The sequence below is a fragment of the Salmo trutta genome, chromosome 8 (genome assembly GCF_901001165.1).
Source record: "Salmo trutta chromosome 8, fSalTru1.1, whole genome shotgun sequence".
Taxonomy (NCBI): domain Eukaryota; kingdom Metazoa; phylum Chordata; class Actinopteri; order Salmoniformes; family Salmonidae; genus Salmo; species Salmo trutta.
Genome location: NC_042964.1, coordinates 31,671,004 through 31,694,433, shown reverse-complemented (window position 1 = coordinate 31,694,433; position 23,430 = coordinate 31,671,004). Strand labels below are relative to the sequence as shown.

Here is a 23,430-nt window from a genome sequence, read left to right as displayed (position 1 = left end):
TCGGTCCAGGATCATGAGAGAACTCTAAACACTTGCATTAGCTATGAACTACAACCCAACTCACCGCACGTCCATGTGACAGCGCCCTGCTGCATGCATTGTGGGAGTTGTAGTTTACTCTGGAGCTGAACGTGAGTTTCTTTCAAAATTAATAATCAAACCAGTACATTTACCAGAATGAGCTTTTCGTCCCCTTTCAACGATCTATTTATGTGCATTAGTAAACACTTCGGGGAAACATTTTAATCATGTTGATTTCAAAGCAGTCTTTCAATACAACTTGTTTTTAGCTTTTTTTTGCAGAACAACTATCTACTGTAACTACAGGACAGGGGGATTCAGCTGTCATTTCAAGCCCTTCTCACTGTGGAGAGGCGAAGCGTCTTGCTTTCATGTCACGAAGTAAATAGCCGACAGGGCAGCACAATCATTCGGGGCAATGAGGAAATGGACCTCTGATTCGTGATGGACTCGTTGGACAGCTCCGAATCTCGTCTTGTTGAGTCAGAGAATAAAGAATCGAGTTTGCCATGGGCCCGGTTCTCTTCGTGGCTGGAGTGTGTCTGCGTCGTTACCTTCGACCTCGAGCTCGGCCAAGCCATAGAGGTATTTATCGGTTGCAATGTACTTTACTGTAGTGTAGCATCCCTAAAATGTGTTGTTGACATCCACATTGTACAAAGTCTGGTTTGCTTGCAGAAAGAAATCAACATGATCCACAACCTGGTCCACTTCATCCTCTCATGTGTTTCATAATCTGGCCAGCCGACGCATGTGTGGAATAGTGACATCATGACATATTGGCACTTTTTCCTCTATTCCAGCAGGTGTACCCACACCATGTGAAACTCACTGAGAAGGAAGTATGAAATGAATTTATGCTCATACTTTTTGCGATGCACCCCATACATAACAAGCTAGTTGCCTGTCAATGAATAAATCATTTTGTAAGACCCTGATTTTGCTTCCTCTCCTTTAAACTCCAGAAAACGAGCGTTTGCTACCTGTCCTTCCCTGACTCTTACTCAGGTTAGTGTATTAGATTACACATTCTGTCATCACAAAATACATTACAACCAGAGTCAGAGGCCTAACCCCAAATCGATCCAGGGCCCTATGCACTTGTGGAGATCTGACATGATTTGATGGCTTTTAGCAAAATGGTGAAACTTCCACCTATCCTATCAGAAGTTGGAACTATTACCATATTGCAGGGTTCCCCAACTGGTGGCCTGTGAGCCAAATTTTGTCCACGGGGGATTTTATTTGGCCCCCAAAGTAAGCAAAGTTTGAAATTATGTTTTATTCAAATATTACATCCGTTTGGGCTTCTTGCGGGCAATTTGCAGTCTACAAATGATTTGTAATTATGTTCTGGCCCTCTGACCAGCTGCTCAAGAAAAGATCGGCCGTGGCTGAATTTAGTTGATTATCCCTGCCAAATTGCTTGCACCTGTCAAATCCACTCAGATCTCCACAAGTGTATGGAAGTAGGGTCTAGGGGTCGATTTGGGATTGGGTCAAAAATCTATATCAGTCACATGACCTGTGTGATGTTTCCTAGGATGCCTTGGGGACACCCAGTTCAGCTTCAGACTGCATCAGTCTGTGGGCCGCAGGGGCTCCTGGTTTGTAGAGGAGGATGCCTACAGCAGAGATGGACCCGTCACACTACTGGTGAGCCCTCTGTCTGGCCCAATCCCAAATCATATTTATGAAGATCTGATTGGATTTGACAGGTGTAAGCAATAGGGTAATAGTTGCCCTCTGATAGGCTAGGTGAAAGTTTCACTATATTGCTTATATCAACCAAGTCCTCTCACATCTCCCCAAGTGCATAGGGTGTAGGGCTTAGGGGTTAATTTGGGATTGGGCGTCTGTCATGTCATCGGTCCTTTACTGTGGTCTGACTGAACTGGTCCAAGCCAGGGACAGTTTGGCTGCTTACCTTTTAGGGTTATGCTTGGTTCTTTGGTAGGGACATCTAATCTGAAATCAATGACTGGAGTGGAATATTCATGTCAGCCACCACTAAACGTCCGTCATTGCAATAACTTTATCTAATCTCTCCCCCTTTCCTTTCTCCCTCAGCGAGAGCTGGCCCATTTCTATGGCTATGTCTACTTCAGACAAGTCAAGGACGCCGCCGTCAAGAGGCTACTTTCAGAAGGTGAGAAGCTTATGCTCCAGATCTGATTAGTAATCAGAACCACAATGTATTCACATTTGGTTTTCTCTTTCATTCTCCCTCCTGCCTTTCTCTTTCACTCTCTCGCTCTTCTCTTGTACTGGTGTCCAGACTACCGTATGCCCACCTCTGTCAGTCCCTGCTGCAGATCATAGCTCCAGAGTATTTTGAGAAGTTGGAACCTTGCCTTGAAACAGGTGGGGAGATCTAAAACTTCTTGTCTTATTTCTAATTCATCTCCCGTTATAGTTAACTAGGGCTCTAAGGTACAGTCTGGACTCTACTTCCCTAACTTTATCTTTCTCACTCTCCCACCATGCAGTGTGCAACGAGATTGACCAATGGCAATCTCCGGTGCCAGGGCTGACACTCAACCTGCCTGTGATGGGCGTGGTCATGCAGGTCAGGATCCCATCCAAAAACGACAAACCAGGGGGTAGCCCGGAGGAACGGGCACAAAAGGAGGTTGGTATAGCTTTTTATGTAATGGGCCACGTGCCCACGAAAATACGACTTCTCCATGATGTTAGTAAAGCTGATGTTAGTTGATGGGTATCGCTAGAGGACTTCATCTAAAAAGTGTGTTTCTGTTATAACCAGAATCTTCTACCAGCCCCTATGATGTTACCGACCATACATGAGCTTGACCTCTTCAACTAAGTGAAAATCTAAACATATCCTGTAAATAGTTAGGTATCTGTTTGTGTAAATTACATGGCTTGAACTTTGCTGTATTTTCAGTTTAATTTGAGGATGCATTGTATTAGTGAAAGCAGCATCGTATATGAACTGACCTTTGCCCTCTGACCTGTCCAGGTGTTTCCAGTCCTTCCTGATCCACCTGCAGATGCTCTGGGAGCTCATACTGCTCGGGGAGCCTGTGGTCATAATGGCCCCCTCTCCCACTGTCTCCTCAGAGACCGTGCTCGCCCTAGTGAGGTAAACAGAAAATGCATGAAATGACATTTAGCGTCATGTGTATGTACCGTAACTCGGTGAGTTTGTAAAATGAAATTTGTCTTTCTCCCATCCTACAGCTCGATTACTCCACTGCGGTATTGCTGTGATTACAGGCCCTACTTCACCATACACGATGCTGAGTTTAAGGAGTATACCACTACGACACAGGCACTGTGAGTAGGGCTTACTCTAAACACTGTTTATACTCTGTCATACCTGAGGGGCAACTCAACTCACCCTGCTCCCTTTCTCTCTCCTCTCCAGTCCCAATGTGATTCTGGGGGTCACTAATCCCTTCTTCATAAAGCCCTTCCAGTCCTAGCCCCACATTATACGCCTTGGAGAACTCAAGATGTCAGGTGATCTGCCTAAGCAGGTAAAGAAACCAGCCAAGCTGAAAACACTGGACACTAAGTCAGGTAAAACATCTGGAGTTATGGAACCAACATGGTTTGAGAGAGTGAGTTGGTGTGTAAAAACATGTTCTCCCAACCTGTAGGTATCTACACAGCACATAAAACGTTCCTTCAAAAAGACAAGTCTCTCATCAAGACTCCTAAAAGGGATCCAGAGGAAGAGGCTGAGGTGCAGAGTGCCATCTTGAGACATCTGTTAGAACTCACCCAGAGCTTCATCATCCCACTGGTGAGGGGACTGCCTTCCCTACCACACATACATCCCACCCTTATATAGACTGTGTCCTGCTGCATGCTGTGTGTCTCACCTGTCTGTCTCCCCCAGGAACTCTACCTGGCCAGCCTGATGCCTCTGCTAGAGGTCTGACTCATTGGAAGGTGGGTGACATTGATAGCAAACCTGTTTCTATGGTATGTTGATACTATGTTTGAATATGGTGTGTCTGTGTGTTTCAGATCCGTTTCCTTCAGTCAGGAGGAGTTCATGGGGAGTCTGGCGCACGCTGGACCTCAGCTCACCTCTGTGCTCAAAGGGGATTGGGTGGGCCTGTACAGGTGAGTCTGGCCACCTCATCTGTCATTTCTAACTATTGTATCTAGTTGTGGAACTTGTTTTTCTAAACAAATCATCCATAATGCATTGCATTTCGATGTATGGCCTAGTAGGAAATTCTTCAGGTCCCCCAACTTCGATGGCTGGTATCGCCTGCGACACAGGGAGATGACCCAGAAACTAGAATGTCTCCACCTAGAGGCTGTCTGTGATGCTGTGAGTTGAGCCCCACAGCCTTGTTCACTCGCACCTAAAGACATTAGTTTAACTCTACTTACAGAGCATCACGTGACCAATAAACTCAACCACATGACTCTACTGACTTTACTTCAGTTAGGAGTCCTTTCCCTACCCATAAGAGTTGGTTCGTTTGAATGTTTTGTTAATGATCTACTCACCCAGGACCTGCTGGGTTGGACCAAAGGCAAGTCAGAGGTGGACCTGGTTCTGAAGCTGAGAGAAACTGGTCAGTAAAACCCATCACTATGTCCATTACACTCTCCTCAACCATTTGGAACATGCTATATTTAGTGTAAGAAATGAATTCTGTGCCACAAACCATTGTGTACTATAGTCTCTGTCTGTCCCCCAATCCAGATGAAGGCTGGCAAGCAGCAGCTCCCAGTGAAGGAAGGGGCGCTGGGGAAACTAGAGGGATACCTCCAGACGATCATCAACTCTCTACCAGAGGACCTGCGGACTGTACTACACAGATACTGACGCTAACACTGACACACTGCTGAATAGATACAGAAGCTGAAGTGTTTTGTTTCAAGTCTTTTTAAAAACAACCTGAAACTAAAAGTATTGCCATCAGCCAAACCACTACCCCCATCTGAGTAAGATAATAACGATTTATAATGTAGCAAACTAGAAGTTTTAGGTAATATGAGAAACATGGCTATGGTTCATCATGACAATAACATTAGGTCAAGGGGAATAGAGTAGTTGAAATGTAGACTTTATGAGATTATGCCTTCATTAAGTATCCTGATTGTTACTAGTGGGATTGAAGCATATACCTGTGGCGAGGGACAGGTTTGAGTATAGCCTTTTGCTCTATTCCAGCTTTTCAGATGTAACATGCATAGTTATTAGCGTAAAATATGAATATCATATGCACTTTCTGCATTTGTTTTTATTTTGTTGAGTTTAAAACTCCTGTCATTAAACCCATAAAAGGGGTGAATTACAGTTAAGTGACGTACATTGAGGCTTTCATCAATCTCAGTATTTTCTTTTGATCAAGCACAAACAAATCACACTACATTGAAACGCCTCTAAATATCCAGGTTCCAAAATCTTAGATTTCAGATTAGGATTATATGTACAAAAGTATGTGGACACCCCTTCAAATTGGTGGATTCGGCTATTTTGGCTAAACCCGTTGCTGACAGGTTTTTTTAAATCGAGCAAACAGCAATGCAATGTCCATAGACAAAACATTGGTAGTAAAATGGCCTGTACTGAAGAGCTCAGTGACTTTCAACGTGGCCCCATCATAGGATGCCACCTTTCCAACAAGAAAGTTTGTCAAATTTCTGGAAACGTCTAAGAGCAACAACTGCTCAGCCACGAAGTAGTAGGCCCCACAAGCTCACAGAACGGGACCCCCCGAGTGCTGAAGCGCGTAGAAATCGTCTGTCCTCGTTTGCAACACTCACTACCGAGCTCCAAACTGCCTCGAAGCAACGTCGGCACAATAACTGTTAGTCGGGAGCTTCATGAAATGGGTTTCCATGGCTGAGCAGCCGCACACAAGCCTAAGATCGCCATGCGCAATGCCAAGCGTCAGCTGGAGTGGTGTAAAGCTCGCCGCCATTGGACTGGAGTGATCAATCACGCTTCACCATCTGGCAGTCTGATGGATGAATCTGGTTTTGGCGGATGCCAGGAGAACCCTACCTTCCCCAATGCAGTGCCAACTGTAAAGTTTGGTGGAGGAGGAATAATGGTCTGGGGCTGTTTTTCATGGTTTGGGCTAGGCCCCTTAGTTACAGTGAAGGGAAATCTTAACGCTTATGGCATACAATGACATTCTAGACGATTCTGTGCTTCCAACTTTGTAGCAACAGTTTGGGGAAGGCCCTTTCCTGTTTTGGAATGACAAGGTCCCCGTGCACAAAGCGAGGTCAATACAGAAATGGTTTGTTGGGATCGGTGTGGAATAACTTAACTGTCCTGCGCAGAGCCCTGACCTCACTAATGCTCTTGTGACTGAATGGAAGCAAGTCCCTGCAGCAATGTTCCAACATCTAGTGGAAAGCCTTCCCAGAAGAGTGGAGGCTGTTATAGCAGCAAAGAGGGGACCAACTCTATGTCAATGCCCGTGATTTTGGAATGAGATGTTTGACGAGCAGGTGTCCACATACTTTTGGCCATGTAGTGTACTTGGTGCACAGTAGACATGGCTGAAACTGAGCTTATTTCTTTAATGTTATAGTGGTCATACTCTTGTGGGTATGGGCAAGGTTTTTTAAAAAGTTGGCAGTGCCAATCCTACCCAAAGCCACACCAGCTCCAAGCTAATTCTGCTAAGATATAACATCTAGGGAAGCAGTAAACTGCAGTTTTCAGATAAGAGTATTGATAATACTGATATACTATTTGGATCCTGGTGTTTACTTATTTATAATAACCTATAGTTATTTTTTTATATAAAAAAAAAGGCTTCTGATGCAAATATACTGTTAGCGTTACTAATAAAATTTGGAAACAACTGTGCTGAATGACAACTCAAAGGCTGTGATACATCCATGCACCCACACGTTTACAGAATCGCTGAGAAATTGTTTAATTTTCATGTTGAGGGAATCAAAAATATGCATTTCAACAATAAGCATTGTATTATCCACACAAAACTGTATACTAGAAAATACTTTAATTACCAACCAAAGTATTCAGCTTTTTAGCCCTCAGATTATCATATTATGTACATCACATACAGGAGATCTAGCATTAAAGGGACACTTTGAGATTTTGGCAATGAAGCCCTTTATCTACTTCCCCAGAGTCAGATGAACTCATGGATACCATTTTTATGACTTTATGAAGTTAGTTTAGCGAGCCAATGCTAACTAGTGTTAGCACAATGACTGGAAGTCTAAGGTATCTACTAGCATAATAGCAGTTACCATAGACTTCCAGTCATTGTGTGAACGCTAGTTAGCAATTGCGCTAACGTTAGTTAGCAACTTCCTTCAAACTGCAGACAGAGAGTTCTGGGAAGTAGATAAAGGGAAGTAGATAAAGGGGCTTCATTGCCAAAATCCTAAAGAATCCCTTTAAAGCTACTGATGCACTCAGTATTAATAGGAAAGATTTAACCATTTAGAATCTTCTATCGTATTTGTGCATCTCTGAGCAATGTTCTATCGATTCCCAGGGTCATTTCATGTTTTCATGTGTATCGGAGTGATTCGCCCTTCAAGCAGGCAGAAATACAGTCGGTATGAAGAGTTTTGCATAATTTTTTCCACTAATTGGTTTTATTTCAATATGACGGAAAACTCATGTATTTCTGCCTGCTTGAACAGGGAATCTTTCCTTTAACATAATTATGGCTGTGTGTACACAGACAGCCCAATTATTAGACTGAGGTTTGTTATCTAAAAGTTAACGGATTCTGTCCATGTCCCTGTGTAAGAACGGTCAATATTTGGTTACCTTCTTTTGACAGAAACACAGATGTGAGCCTCATGCTATGATTCTATCTTATCAAAGAATCAAAACAACCAAACATGCAGCTTCACATAGTGGCAAATACAAACCCACACTTCTATATCCACGCATTAGATTGCAAAATCCAATGTTTTGTGTGCTTCTTTCACACATAAAGTAATCATTTTGAATAGTCTTGAGGAAAATGAAATGGCAATCAACATTTGAGCTTTGACACAGTTGATTACATTTTATTTTCCTCAAGACTTTATTCAAAATGATTGCGTTATATGTGACACCACACCGGGATCCTGGGAAAACAACACACCAAAATAAATAGACTTTATTCAGGAAAACTAAACAACACACACTTGTTGACTGTCGGGGATTGTTTCAAATAAGTTCTCATTATTTGCAGAGTGATGAGCTGAATTCTTCTCCATCATCATCATTACCTCATCCCTGCCGTCCACCACGCCTGGTTCTGATGCTGTTTGACCACCGCCTGCTTCTCCTGAGGGCTGAAGTGCAGGATGGTCAGTATGGCTGTGAGGGTCTGCTGACGCCCCCTGGTGTCCTGAAGGGTGAGGAACTTGTAGATTACGTTCTTGAGGTACTCCAGGTTGGCCCCCTCCCTGCCCTGGTCCCTGTGCCGTTTGTCCAGCTGGCCGCGGAGCTCAGCCACCTCCTCGTCGTATCGCTCCCCGTTGGCGATCAGCCTCCCCTGCAGCTGGTGCACGTCCTCCTCTAGCCGGTGCTTCTGCCGCCGCAGCGAGCCGATCTCCACCTCCTTTCTTGCCAGCTGCTCGGCGTACAGGAGGAGTGTGGGCTCGTTGGGCCCCGCCAGCCGCAATGCATGGGTGATGATGTCACTCTCCTCCTGCGCCAAGTCATCCATATTGTTGGCGTTGTTGCTGTTGTTGTTGCTGCCGCTGTCCGTGGTCGCTCTGGAGTCCGCCCCCGTTTCTCCTTCGTCGCTGTGGTGGCTTCTGTAACCAGCGAGACTGTAGCCGATAGACTTCAGCTTCTCCAACTCCTGGTCCTTCTCTTGCAGCAGGGCCATGGTGCGGTCCCTATGCCGGTGCAGTTCCCCCTCCAGCCTGAGGAGGCTCTCTCTGTATTGGGCCTCAGCCCGGTCAAGCTCCTGTTTATGACCCTGCTGCAGCATCCCTTTCCCCTGCTGACACTCCTCCAGCTCCCGGCGGTGCTTGGCCTCCGCCTCATCGCCATGGATACGCAGGTTGATGTACTTCTCCTTGAGCTCAGCCAGCTGGTCACGGGCCTCCTCCAGCTCTTTGGCGAGGCTGCAGTCTTTAGCGTTCTTGTTCTTCAGCACCACCTGCGCCCGCACCTTGTAGCGCTCAAACTCCTCCTTCAGCTGCCGCAGTTCCTGCTGGTAGTACAGCGCAGAGGCCTTCTCCCCGTCTGACGACTCCCCCCCACTGCCCGTCCCCTGACCCAGCCGCCCCTCCATCTCAGCCAGCTTCTCTATCTCCATGATCTGCTCTGGGTGGTTCCTCTGTGTGGCTAGCAGAAGAAGTCTCTTCACCTTCTCCAGGCGCTCCTTCAGCACTTTCACGTCCAGGTTGGCCTCGTCCATGCTGAGGTCCAGGGGGGAACCACGGGTGGAAGCGGCGATGGCCAGGGTCTTGTTCTCCGTGTCCAGCTGCAGGATGCGCTCTCTCAGCCAGTGGGCGTTCTGCTGGTCCCTCTGCCGAGCCTTCTCGCAGCCCCCAAGCAGCTCAGACAGCTCAGACACTCGCAACTCCAGGCTGGCCACACGGCCCTCCTCCAGCTGGGATTGACCCTGCAGACGCTCCTCTGCCTGCGACACCTGCAGATAGAGAGGGGACAGGCAAATGACAGCCATGAGACACAAATAGACAATGGAAGACAACAGTACATTTGTGTTCTTTCTTCCTCTCCCTGAACTTTATAATGTCCTTATAATGCCATGTTATTCTCTGCCATGGCATTTATGTTTTATCAAGGGTTGTTGAATATAGTGTTAAAATTCAGGTCATCAAATATTTTATATATGTTTAAGTCATTCACCTTAATACAGGATACATTTGTAAAATCAGTGCAGGGTAAATCCATTTGAACGTAATCACTTTCTGACAGCACCCCTTTTGATTTGAACGAAACCCCCCATACATATTTACCCATTATAGAAGCGCTCAGAAAGTGACGTTTTGAAACTGAATGCCAAAACATTCAAGAGATGTAGGTGCTCAAAGTTGACCTATTTTTGCATACACCACCATACCATGAGACATCCATGTTTTCATCACTGGAAAAGATAAACTGTGGAGATTGGTATCATTTAAAAGCTTAAAATCAGGGTTGTCAAACTATTTTATAATTTCTTGAAAAAAAAATGTTTTCCTTAAAATGTAATTTTTTAACTTGAAACATCAATTATATAAATACGCGTAAACTAAGATTATTTGCATACGCTGTATCTTAGACCCTATTTTACATAATCTAAGGTTTTTGTGTTGTTACCGCCATCGGTTGAGACAACATGCTCTTTAATACAGGGTGGGGGTCAAGTTTTGGCTGATATATGTACTAAAATGGGAATAAAATTGAAACGTCAACTTTCAAATGGTACCCCAAAGATGGTTGGAGGTCCACACATCAGAGAATGTTGACTTGAATGGGAATATCGGTTTTAAATTACACTTTCAATCCTCCATAGGAAACCTATTGAAATCATAGAAATATAGATAATAGAATAGACATGACCATTTAAATTGACATTCAACAGTATGTGGACAGGTGACCATCTTTGTGGTAGTAATTAGAAGTTCAATTTAAATGATGTACCAGCTAAATTGCAGTGGTCTGAAGGGATAGGTCCGTTCTATGAATTACATTTCTATGATTGAAATGACACCCACCCTGTATTCAAAAACACCTCAGCTGATGTAAAGTACGGTCTAAGCTACAACATGTGCAAATATAAAACATTTAAAAAATCTGAGTTCACGTTTTTAGATAATTGACGTTGAAGGTTAAAAAAGTACATTTTTATTTTAAAACTATTTTTTTAAAGAAATTATGAAAGTTTGACAACCCTGTTTGGAAGCTTTTAAATTATATCAAACTGAATATTTTACAGTGAAGACATGGATGTCTAATGGTATGGTAGGGTATGGGTATTTCCATCTTTAAATGGACACGAGCACCAACATGTGAAGTGCCGTCTTTTGGATGGGACGTGAAAACGGATGTCCTGACTCTCTATGGTCACTAAAGATCTCATGGCACTTATCATAAGAGTAGGGGTGTTAACCCCGGTGTCCTGGCTAAATTCCCAATCTGACCCTAATACCATCATGGCCACCTAATCATCCCCAGTTTCCAATTGGGTCATTCCTCCCCTCTGTAACTATTCCCCAGGTCGTTGCTGTAAAAGCGAATATGTTCTCAGTCAACTTATCTGGTAAAATAAGGGTAAATAAAATAAACAGGAGCATGTCAAATTGAGTGTCAAAATAGTATATTTTTGTGAAATTACATTTTTCAACCATTTTCCATCCTAGAAATTTGGAATAAGCAAAGGCTTTGATTTCTGGTCAAACACATGGAAAAGAGGTCTTAAACAACATCTACCAGAAAAAGTCTTAAAAAGGTATTATAAATACATCAAAACACAATAATGAAGTAAAGACCCCTGCCAACTAATGTCAACACATTTCGTTTTGGATAAATTTGCCTTTTGTAAGTTTAATAAACATTGCCTTGTAAATCTGTCACTAAAACCCCACATTTTAAGATATTTTCTCATTTCTCTCCCTCACGAGGGAGGATAATGAAAGTTCACAGAAGTAACAAGTAATGGTAGACCTACCAATTAGTTAGTGTTTTTACTGATATCAAGTTTGTTTATGAATGAATAAGGGATTCAAACTCGTAAATCTTTTATAAAATCTGTAACGGAATTAACGCAATTGAATTGGCTACAATCTCCTGGCTCTTACTGACACCTACCCCCTTTCCATTTCCTGTAAAAAGCATCCTCGCCCGCTGAGCACCGACTGACACCAGATGTCCACGGACGTTGAAAAGTTCTTGAAATTTAGTCAGTCTGCCCTGGCCGGACCAAATCTGAACCAATCATAGACTTCTATGTTTTACAAGTTTGGACAGCACAGTACAGTAGAGCACAGTAAAGAAAAGTACTGTACAGTACAGTATAATGTACTCCATTGTACTGTACAGATCTACTTTACTGAACTCTACTGTGATGTCCACACTTGTGAAACATAAGACTTCTATGATTGGTTCAGATTTGGTCTGGTAAAGACCAACCAAATGTGGTATTGTTTGGGGGCAGAGCTCATTATAATATTAGCCAATGTGTAGAATAATACCCGAATGTGCAAAAGAAAGATATTGCATATGTCTACCTTTGCGCACCTATTCAGGATATATCACCATGAAGAGAATGGTATTCATATCCATAATTATGCATTTCTGGATAGTACAGATCAGGGACCTATGATGTCATTCCGTTACCGGGTGGAAATCTACTTCACCTACTGTAGTTCAATAATATAACATTTATTTTTTTTAACTCAAGGTGTCATGTCATAGCTGACAACCAATTATTTCTGCAGACATCTTTGAATCTTAATTCAGAGAAGATATTTAACAGTGTTTGGAAAACATGGTTGGATAAAAAAACGGAGGGAGATTTTACTGTAATTCTGTTACCAAACTTAGCATCTGCACAGTTCTTCCAGTAAATGTGTTTTTGTGAAATGCTGTGTAAATTGTTCAAATTAGTCCACGTGTATAGAGTTGTATGGTATGTTAAACTCTGAAATCAATGGTTTTGTTTGGCATACATTTTCAAGTGAAAAATCGGAGTCAAAGCGTAATTCCGTTACCATGGAATTGTTGTAAGAAAAATGGGTCAACTGAGTACCTTTTATCTCCTGAATGTTTTGGCATTCAGTTCCAAAAAGTCCCTTTCTGACCACCTCTCCATGAGGAAACATGCATGGAAAGTGTTCTTTAAATGCTGTTAAAATGTGATTGAATTCAAATGGATTTACCCTGCAGTCCTTCCTAAGCATTACCATACCTTTCTGATCTCATGCTGCATCTGCTGCTGAAAGTGGTTCTTGAGTGCCGTCAGCTCCCGCTGCAGCTCCTCCACCCGTGGGTCTGGCTTGTTCCTCTCTGCCTCCGCAGTCTGAAGGCTCCTCCTCATCTCCTCCCTCTGCTGGGTCACCTCCTTTAGCCGGGCCTCATAATCGTGCCCCCGATCTGCGGCCTGTGTGACCTCCAGCAGGACCACCCTAGTGTCCTCCAGCCGAAGCTCGGCATCCTGCCTTTGGCTTCTCTCCTCCTGCAGCAATTTCTGGAGCTCTCTGAGCATGAGGGCGTGGTTACCCTGCTCCTGCTCTCTCTCATGCTGCTGGGTGATAACACGAGCCTTGCTCTCCGCCAGCTGCTCATGCAGGGCATGGATCTCTGCTTCATGCTGCCTCCTGGCCTCCTCCAACCTTCCCTGGAGCGCATCCATGTCCTGCTTGATCTTCCGCTTGTCGGCCTGGAAGTTGGCCTCCATCCTGGACTTTTCCTGCGTGACCGTGGCCAGGGAGCTGGTCAGGGTGGTCAGTTGGGTCTTCAGCTGGAGGACCCTCCGGTCAGCCTCCATAGAAGAGGTGGGTGGGGGTGTTAGGTGCTGCTGAACCTCAGACCCTCCACTACTGCTGGAGCTGATACCGCTCTCTGACCCACTAGCCTCCTCAGACCTCTGGGACACTGAGGGGCCACCAGGCCCGGTCGCCCCCATCTCTCCTGGGCTACTACCCTGCTCCTCTTCAGCCTGGTCGCCCTTGGTGCTCCCACTGGTAGCAGTGTCGGCGGAGGCTGCTGTGTCCAGACTGTCCTCGCTGTGCATGGAGCAGTGATCATCTGGGAAGTCATAGGTCATATGGCTGCCACTGGCAGAGCCGTCATCTCCACGCTGGCTGAGGTCGACCTCCTGGGAGACGGTCAGTACCTTCAGACTAGCCTCCAGAGCCTCCTTCTCCTTCAGCAGGCTCTTGTAGGCCCTGACCACATCCTTGAAGCGTGTTTGATACTGGACCAACTGCTTTCTCTGAGTCTCTATGGCGTCCACAAGCTCCTTCTTGCTGGGGCCACCCCCAAAGCTCATCCCAAACTTCTCCATGGCTCAATGGATTTTTGGTTTTATTTTCAGTTGCTTGACTTTCAGCTGAGATCCATGATTGCTGGCTCAAAACCCTGCATGGGATATAGTAAGAAGAACCATTGTTAGACAGCATGATAAAACATAAAATAGTAGCACGCTAACGTTAGTGCCAAAGATACTGTTGGGTTCGACATTTTGAACATTGAGATATTAAATAAATGATAGATAGAATCAAAGGAGAAAGTTAAGGGTTCTCTGTAGAAGGACAGATAGCTGTGGAATGTGTTGGAAAGTGTTGGGGGACAGGAGCAGAGCACCGTGTTGATACAGGAAAGACAGATGGACATCTGTGGATTAGATGGAGGGGTTGAGGTCAGGAGGTGAGGACAGGTCACCTGAAGGGAGTAATAAGGGTTTGGGATCTTGTTACTCTTTTCCTGTTAAACCATAAACTAAGGATTAGAGAGAGGGAGTGTCTTAAGTAGGAGGTATATAACTGTGATGTGAGAAATGTTTTGCTGTCTGCTTACAGCTGTACAGAACCTTTGGGAAGAATTAATCTTGGTTAAAGCTTCTCTAGTGTCCGTGAGTTATTTACTCTGAAAAATAAGAACCTAACAATACATTGCCTTCAGAAAGTATTCATACCCCTTGACTTATTCCACATTTTGTTGTGTTACAGCCCGAATTTAAAATAGATTAAATCATTTTTTTGTCACCCATCTACACACAATACCCCATAATGACAAAGTGAAAATATGTTTTTAGAAATGTTTGCAAATCTATTGAAAATAAAAGTATTCACACCACTGAATCAATACTTAGGAGAAACACCTTTGGTGGCGATTACATCTTTAAGATGTCTTGGGTATGTCTATCAACTTTGCACATCTGGATTTGGGGGATTTTCTCCCATTCTTCCTTGCAGATTTTCTCAAATTCTGTTAAGTTCAATGGGGAGCGGTGGTGAACAGCAATCTTCAAGTTTTTCCACATATTTTCAATGGGATTCAAGTCAAGGACTTTCACATTCTTGTTCTGAAGCCATTCCAGCATTGCTTTGGCTGTACACTACCAGTCAAAGGTTTTGAACACCTACTCATTAAAGGGTTTTTCTTTATTTTTACTATTTTCTACATTGTAGAATAATAGTGAAGACATCAAACTATGAAATAACACATATGGAATCATGTTGTAACCAAAAAAGTGTAAAACAAATCCAAATATATTTTATATTTGAGATTCTTCAAATAGCCACTCTTTGCCTTGATGACAGCTTTGCACACTCTTGGCAATCTCTCAACCAGTTTCACCTGGAATGCTTTTCCAACAGTCTTGAAGGAGTTCCCACATATGCTGAGCACTTGTTGGCTGCTTTTCCTTCACTCTGCGATCCGACTCATCCCAAACCATCTCAATTTGGTTGAGGTCGGGGGATTGTGGAGGACATGTCATCTGATGCAGTACTCCATCACTCTTCTTCTAGGTCAAATAGCCCTTACACAGCCTGGAGGTGTGTTGTGTCATTGTCCTGTTGAAAAACAAAATGATAGTAGCACTAAGCGCAAACCAGATGGGATGGCGTATCGCTGCAGAATGCTGTGGTAGCCATGCTGGTTAAGTGTGCCTTGAATTCTAAATAAATCGCTGACAGTGTCACCAGCAAAGCACCCTCACACCTCCTCCATGCTTCATGGTGGGAACCACACATGCAGAAATTATCCGTTCACCTTCTCTGTGTCTCACAAAGACACAGCGGTTGGAACCAAAAATCTCACATTTGGACTCATCAGACCAAAGGACAGATTTCCACCGGTCTAATGTCCATTGCTTGTGTTTCTTGGCCCAAGCAAGTCTCTTATTATTATTATTGGTGTCCTTTAGTAGTGGTATCTTTGCATCAATTCAACCACGAAGGCCTGATTCATATAGTCTCTACTGAACAGTTGATGTTGAGATGTGTCTACTTGGGGTCATTGTCCTGTTGGAACGTAAATCTTCTCCCCTAGTCTAATATCATTTGCACTCTGAAGCAGGTTCTCTTCAAGGATTTGTCTGTATTTGGCTCCATTCATTGGTCCCTCTATCTTTATAAATCTCTCAGTCCCTGCTGCTGAAAAGCATCTCCATAGCATGACGCTGCCATCAACATGCTTCACGGTAGGGATGGTGTTAGATGGGTGATGAGCTGTGACTGGTTTTCTCCAGACATAGCGCTTTGCATTCAGGCCAAAGAGTTCACTTCGTGTCTCATCAGACCAGAGAATCTTTTGCATTATGATCTCAGAGTCTTTCACGTAGCATTTTGCAAACTACATGCATTCTGTCATGTGCCTTTTTCTCAGGAGTGGCTTCCATCTGACCACTCTTTAATAAAGCCCCATTGGTGAAGTGCTGTAGAGACTTGTCCTTCTGGCAGGTTCTCCCATCTCAGCCAAGGAACTCCATTGTTCTGTCAGAGTGGTCATTGGATTCTTGGTCACCTCCCAGATCATGTTATTTTTTGCCTGGAGACTTTCAACACTCTAGAAATGGTTTTATACCCTTCCCCAGATAGTACCAGTCAAAAGTTTGGACACACCTACTCATGAGAGCCAGTTTCATCATAGCGCTTGATGTTTTTTTTGCGACTGCACTTGAAGAAACGTTCAAAGTTCTTGACATTTTCCGTATTGACTGACCTTCATGTCTTAAAGTAATGATGGACTGTCATTTCTCTTTGCTTGTTTGAGCTGTTCTTGCCATAATGTGGACTTGGTCTTTTACCAAATAGGGCTATCTTCTGTATACCAACCCTACCTTGTAACAACACAGTTCATAGGCTCAAACGCATTAAAGAGGAAAGAAATTCCATAAATTAACTTTTAACAAGGTATACCTGTTAATTGAAATGCATTCCAGGTGACTACCTCATGAAGCTGGTTGAGAGAATGCCAAGAGTGTGCAAAGTTGTCATCAAGGCAAATGGTGGCTACTTTGAACAATCTCAAATATAAAATATATTTTCATTTGTTTAACACTTCTTTGATTACTACAGGATACCATATGTGTTATTTCATAGTTTTGATGTCTTCACTATTATTCTACAATGTAGAAAATAGTAAAATAAAGAAAAACCCTGAAATAAGTAGGTGTCTCCAAACTTTTGACTGGTACTGTATGCCTCATGACAATTCTATCTCAGAGATCTACGGACAGTTCGTTGGACTTCATGGTATAGTTTCTGCTCTGACATGCAATGTCAACTGTGGGGCCTTATATAGGCAGCTGTGTTTCTTTCTAAATCATATCCAAACAATTGAATTAGCCACAGGTGGACTCCAATCAAGTTGTAGTGACATCTCAAGGATGATCAAAGGAAATTGGATGCAATTTGTAGTGTCATAGCAAAGGGGTGTGAATACTTATGTAAATGTTACTGTCGGCCAGGCATGACTCCAACACCATCATTAAGTTTGCCGATGACACAACAGTGGAAGACCTGATCACCGACAATGATGAGACAGCCTATAGGGAGGAGGTCAGAGACCTGACCGTGTGGCGCAAGGACAACAACCTCTCCTTCAACGTGGACTACAGAAAAAGGAGGACAGGTTGAGAGCTTCAAGTTCCTTGGTGTCCACATCACCAACAAACTAACATGGTCCAAGCACACCAAGACAGTTGTGAAGAGGGCACAACAGAACCTATTCAGGAGACTGAAAAAATTTGGCATGGGTCCTCAGATCCTCAAAAGGTTTTACAGCTGCACCATCGAGAGCATACTGACGGGTTGCATCACTACCTGGTATGGCAACTGCTCGGCCTCTGACCGCAAGGCACTACAGAGGGTAGTGCGCACGGCCCAGTACATCACCAGGGCCAAGCTCCTGCCATCCAGGTCCTCTATACCAGGCGGTGGCAGAGGAAGGCCCTAAATATTGTCAAACACTCCAGCCACCCTAGTCATAGACTGTTCTCTCTGCTACCGCACGGCAAGCGGTACCGGAGCGCCAAGTCTAGGTCCAAGAGGCTTCTCCCCTCAAGTCATAAGACTCCATAACATCTAATCAAATGGCTACCCAGACTATTTGCATTGCCCCCCCCCCCCCCCTCTACGCTGCTGCTACTCTCTGTTATTATCTATGCATAGTCACTTTAATAACTCTACCTACATGTACATATTACCTCCACACCGGTGCCCCCGCACATTGACTCTGTACCAATACCCCCTGTATATAGCCTCGCTATTGTTATTTTACTGCTGCTCTTTAATTGTTACTTTTATCTCTTTCTTTTTTGGGGGTATGCTCTTAACTGCATTGTTGGTTAGGGCTTGTAAGTAAGCATTTCACTGTAAGGTCTACACCTGTTGTATTCGGCGCACGTGACAAATAAAATTTGATTTGAAATGATATATTTCTGTATTTCATTTTTAATAAATGTGCAAAAATGTACTAAAAACATGTTTTCACTTTGTCACTATGGGGTATTGTGTGTAGATGGGTGATAATATTTAATCCATTTTGAATTCAGGCTGTAACAACTAATGTGTAATAAGGCAAGGGGTATGAAAACTTTATGAAGCACTGTACCGTTTTGTGTTAATACTGTCTAACTGTTAGCTGTCGAATAATACATTATTATTATTTGCAACTAGTCTGCCCATAAGCACGTCCATGTCTGTTGAAATCTGTCTTGTAAAGTAAACAGACCAGCTTGTTAGTTAGTTGTTATGCTAAGTTACACAACCATCTGGAATGGGCTTCACGAAAGACCTCGCTCTCTTCGACAGCACACCATTTTCAACGAACAGTTCGATACACTGATGTATAATCAAATGTACAATAATATAATCATAATGTGCTATATCATAACTTTAAAGTACACTCACATTCGGAAAACGACGTGTCAATAAACGATGGTTTTCCAAGCTACTTCCTGTTCTTCACAGTAGGAAAAAATGTACCAGAAGCAGTCTGTAAAAGCGGCCATCTTGCGAAGGTCGAAATAATCCGTTATCTGTCAAACACAGAAGATTCTCTGTATTCAACATTCTCAATTAACTACTTCTGAGCACATTTTGATACTATACACTGTATGCATTGTGCAATGAAAATCTCAATAAACGACTTCTGTGCTAATTTTGATACTATACACTGTATGCATTGTACAATGAAAAACTCAATAAACGATAGCGACATGGTGCAAAATGAAGGAGAGAGGAAAAAAATGAATGAAGACTCTCGTCTGTGAATAAAGTTATGTGAAAGCGATGACGTCATTTATTCCGCGTTGGCCTGGACGTGGCATCTGAAAAGACTGCGAAAGGAAAGCTGCACCCGCTCTCTGTCTGGTTACAATAAACAGCTTTGGTTTTCTATTTTATTATCGTCACGCGGAGCTCTTTCACAACATGGGGCTAACAATTTCGTCGATATTTTCCAGGCTTTTCGGCAAAAAACAGATGAGGATACTTATGGGTGAGCAATCCTTTTATCAACCTGGCTGCTAGCTAACGTTAGCTAGCTAGTGGGAGGGGGTTGACATTTTCAGGGATGTACTTTGCTTTTTGTGAAATATTACAGTTATAGTAAACTACCTGTTCACCTGTCTTGCTATATGTCTTGTAACGTAAACATTACTCGTTTGAGAGCAATCGGAGTAAAAACACAGACTAGCTAGGATAACACTCAGGCAGGAAAATGGATAGCTATTTGTGCTATTGCACAATAATTACTGGTTTGTTCACTTAATACCAACGAATGGCTTACTTACGTCACATCTCAGGACTATACAAGTGTGTAGATGTAGTGAGCTTTTTATAATGGGTCCCTAGTTTAATACAAGATATCTAGACTCATTTCCATCACTCTTACCATAACTTGTCCACCTATGTGTGTTAGCCTATATTTTGTGGATGCGGATCCTAATTTGAGCTGAAGGCACAGTTGCTACCCTATATATTTATATACGTTGTCCAAATCATTGCAGTTTGACAGCTGATGATGGAGGGATTTCATTTGACACGAGATAGACCTCTTGTAATAGCTACCTATTTCTTTAATTTAGTTGCAGTTACAATATGTTTGTCTTGCTTGTTTTTTGTATTTGTTAGGTTACGTATTTTCCATACAAACACATCTGGGTTTATTATGATTGGGAAGTTTGTTGACATTAATATTTTCATCTGTAGTTGGTTTGGACGCTGCTGGAAAGACCACTATTCTCTACAAACTGAAGCTGGGGGAGATTGTAACCACTATTCCAACCATTGGTAAGAAAATCTCAGAGCCAAAGATGGATAGATCTCTAGCATACACAACCATATGCAAAACATGGGCCTTCTCAACTCCTGGAAGACTGTCTTTAAAAGCATCTCCTCAGTAATCAGATTTTAAATGAGGGACTTGCTTTCTCATTGAGCTTGTGGGCAAATTATTAAGATTTCTTTTGATGTCTTGTTCTGGTGACTGACGTAGCATGACACACACACACTGAGTCCAATCTTTGATGCCACGGTAACCAAGTCCAATTGTTCAGGGATGTAGGCCTACCCTGTTTAATGTTTATGGAAATGGACATTAAGGTCCACACAGAGCTGTGCACTCGACAATTCAGTCTGTCAAATTTAAGAATTTTTTTTTTTTGGACATGATGGTGAGGTATAGAACTGAATGGTTTTAAGTCTTTCATGACCATAGTTCTGGGCACAGCAGTCTAAGGCACTGCATCTCAGTGCAAGAGGTGATACAGCCTGGTTCGAGTCCAGGCTGTATCACATCCGGCCGTGATTTGGAGTCCCATAGGGCAGCGCACAATTGGCCCAACGTCGTCCGGGTTTGGCCGGAGTAAGCCGTCATTGTAAATAAGAATTTGTTCTTAACTGACTTACCTTATTAAATAAAATTTAAAAAAGAGATGGCTGCACTGCCTCCATCTGCCAGAGCTGTTGGGGCTTGCTGGGTGAGGGGGCTCTTTTGATGGAGCAAATTGGTTGATAAGTATTTAAACACCCAGACAAAATAAGTAGGGAAGAAAATAATGGTTTGTCCCACCTAAGATCAGACAGAATTGGGTCACCATTCCATCGTTTTTCATTTTCAATTTGAGCTACAGGCAGTAGTTTACTCCTATTGCAAATTGGTTTTAATTAGCTTATCATTCATACAGAACCTTATTTCTACCATAATGATCTAGATCGGCGCTGTTTATGCTGGTAGAGGTCAGACTGGTGATACTGGATCTAGTCTCTGTCTGAATTCCTGTTGCTGATTCTCTCGCTCTTCCGTGACCGAGCAGGTTTTAACGTGGAGACCGTTGAGTACAAGAACATTTGCTTCACCGTGTGGGATGTGGGCGGTCAGGACAAGATCCGCCCCCTCTGGAGGCACTACTTCCAGAACACACAGGTATGATACACACCTGTGACAGCAGTGACCGACATCAGTGGTCATCATAGCATATCTTTTATGTCTTAATTCAACTATACAAATAGTGCTAGAATCAATGTGTCAGAATGGACCCTGTCAAAAGAACCTCTTGTTTATCCAAAAAGCTAAGTGAATATGTACAGTAGGCAATAACAGTAGCCTGACCTTTGAACCTTGACTTCACAGGGCCTTATCTTCGTAGTGGACAGCAACGATAGAGAGAGAGTAGCAGAGTCGGCAGAAGAGCTGTCTAAAATGGTAAGTGTTGCATACATGTCTATTTAAGCTACTGTTTTTGGTCAAGGAACAGTACTATTTTTGTGTTGGCATTTGCAGTATTTCTGTGAAAAGGAACCTAAAATGAGCTCATGGTTGACATGGGCAAATAAACATTAATTCAATGGTAAATAATGTTATTTATATAGTTGCCATTGTGGCTGATCATTGACACACACAGCCTTCTGTGGCCTATGGTTTCCCTCCCCTTGTCCTCCTAACCAATTCTCTCATTTATTTATCTCTACAGCTGCAGGAGGATGAGTTGAGGGAGGCAGTGTTGCTGGTGTTTGCAAACAAACAGGACCTGCCCAACGCTATGGCAGTGAGCGACCTCACAGACAAACTGGGCCTGCAGAGCTTGCGCAGCAGAGTTGTGAGCATCTCTCTCTTTCTCACACACACTTGAACAGTCCTTCCAAAGAGTTGTATAGTAAAATATATTTCTGACCAGATAAACATGTGGTCCATGTAGTATAGACTGTGGCTATGCAGAGTTATTCATATGTATGACATTACTGGCTTTTATGTACAGCAACTCATTATGTCTCTCCTTCCAGTGGCATGTCCAGGCTACCTGTGCTACCCAGGGCACTGGGCTATACGAAGGACTGGACTGGCTATCCAACGAGCTGTCGAAACGCTAAAGAATGGAGAAATCGCAGGACCGAAGCGAACGAGATATGAACACGCGAGCAAGAGTAGAAGGGGTGCAGGCTGAGCATTTCATCAATGGGGAAAAAAACTGCAACTTTTTAAATTCAGTGTGTCTGTCTGGTAGAACTTGCAGTTATGGACTTTGCGATCAGTTCCTGTTCTGAAACCTTTTTTCATCATTCTTCCCTTTTATTCCCATTGTCATACATGCAGATGTTTTAGATTATCTTTTCTTTTTGCCACCCAACTTCAACAGTAAAATTGTTTTAAGTTGCATGTTTTTAAAAAAACATAACAAATTGATTCACATGATGGTTGTGTGCTGATGTTGATCATTGTGGAATGGAAGGGTGGGCCACTACATTTTGTTGGGGGGGGTATTGGGATACCAGGAGTTTGGAAACGGTATATTGAGCTGGGTTTCGGGTGTAAAACCCCTATGGCCTCCCCTGACTGAGTCATTCCAGAGATCTGAACCTGAAGGCCAGTTCCATTCCTAAACAATGTGAAGAGTGCAGGACCTTCAGTCATTTCAAAGGCCATTATGATGCAATAAAATGTTATTTTTCTTTTCTCAATTGTTGAAACAGTCATTTCTCTTCTCTGATTGGATAAGGTGGGACATAGTTGTTCATGAAGGAATGGAGAACCTTGAATAGTTGAATGTTTCTTCGTAACAATTTTAGCCTAAATCTGTTTTTTATTTTTTTGTACATTAAGCAAAGAGTGGATTCTCTAATTAGGTTTGTCAACTGATACTTTATGAAAAGTTAATTGCCTCTTGCAGGAAAAAAACACTTTAAAGTTCTTAAAACAGTTCATACATGCCCATGTCTTTATATTCCCCTCAGAGGTGCTCCCACTTAAATCTTCAGATTAAAATCCTACTTAGATATGCATGGTTTGCATTGTAACTTTTTGGTTGACCTGACCAAATTCACAGAAACGTGAGTCACAGATATGCCATTTATTGAAAGGCTAAGAAGCTGTAGATTTGTTCCGTGTGCTATTTCTATGCTTCCCCTTCCATTTAGTTTTTGCATCTTGTACTTTCTTTACAACAGCTTAAAATATATTTTGCTTTATAGAAAAAATATTTCACAGCAGTTAAAACGCTACACTATACTTGT

At 43.0% G+C, this 23,430-nt stretch overlaps 2 protein-coding genes and 1 pseudogene across 2 annotated transcripts; 2 read left to right on the top strand and 1 right to left on the bottom strand.

The window, feature by feature from the left end:
- The first annotated feature begins 4 nt into the window (after nucleotides 1-4).
- Nucleotides 5-4,112, top strand: LOC115198690 (protein DENND6B-like; annotated as a pseudogene).
- Nucleotides 4,113-6,890: 2,778 nt separating this feature from the next.
- On the bottom strand, nucleotides 6,891-19,050 carry LOC115198684 (GRIP and coiled-coil domain-containing protein 1). The gene is made up of 3 exons (XM_029760837.1): nucleotides 18,829-19,050; nucleotides 12,876-14,047; nucleotides 6,891-9,611 (listed from the first exon to the last, which is right to left on the bottom strand). Exons 2-3 carry the CDS (start codon nucleotides 13,971-13,973, stop codon nucleotides 8,229-8,231), a joined length of 2,481 nt encoding a protein of 826 aa, XP_029616697.1. The 5' UTR covers nucleotides 13,974-14,047; nucleotides 18,829-19,050; the 3' UTR covers nucleotides 6,891-8,228.
- Nucleotides 19,051-19,217: 167 nt separating this feature from the next.
- LOC115198685 (ADP-ribosylation factor 4) lies at nucleotides 19,218-22,878 on the top strand. Its single transcript, XM_029760838.1, has 6 exons — nucleotides 19,218-19,417; nucleotides 20,131-20,211; nucleotides 21,237-21,346; nucleotides 21,554-21,625; nucleotides 21,894-22,019; nucleotides 22,204-22,878. The coding sequence occupies exons 1-6, from the start codon at nucleotides 19,351-19,353 to the stop codon at nucleotides 22,288-22,290; spliced, it is 543 nt and encodes a 180-aa protein (XP_029616698.1). The 5' UTR covers nucleotides 19,218-19,350; the 3' UTR covers nucleotides 22,291-22,878.
- The last annotated feature ends 552 nt before the right edge of the window (nucleotides 22,879-23,430 follow it).

Excerpts from the sequence above, each read along its gene's own strand:
- LOC115198684 (XM_029760837.1), bottom strand. The coding sequence starts at position 13,973 with ATGGAGAAGTTTGGGATGAGCTTTGGGGGTGGCCCCAGCAAGAAGGAG. Across the intron at positions 9,612-12,875 it reads TGCAGCATGAGATCAGAAAG|GTGTCGCAGGCAGAGGAGCG; the intron begins GTATGGTAATGC and ends CTCTATCTGCAG.
- LOC115198685 (XM_029760838.1), top strand. The coding sequence starts at position 19,351 with ATGGGGCTAACAATTTCGTCGATATTTTCCAGGCTTTTCGGCAAAAAA. Across the intron at positions 19,418-20,130 it reads ACAGATGAGGATACTTATGG|TTGGTTTGGACGCTGCTGGA; the intron begins GTGAGCAATCCT and ends TTTCATCTGTAG. Across the intron at positions 22,020-22,203 it reads AGAGCTTGCGCAGCAGAGTT|TGGCATGTCCAGGCTACCTG; the intron begins GTGAGCATCTCT and ends CTCTCCTTCCAG.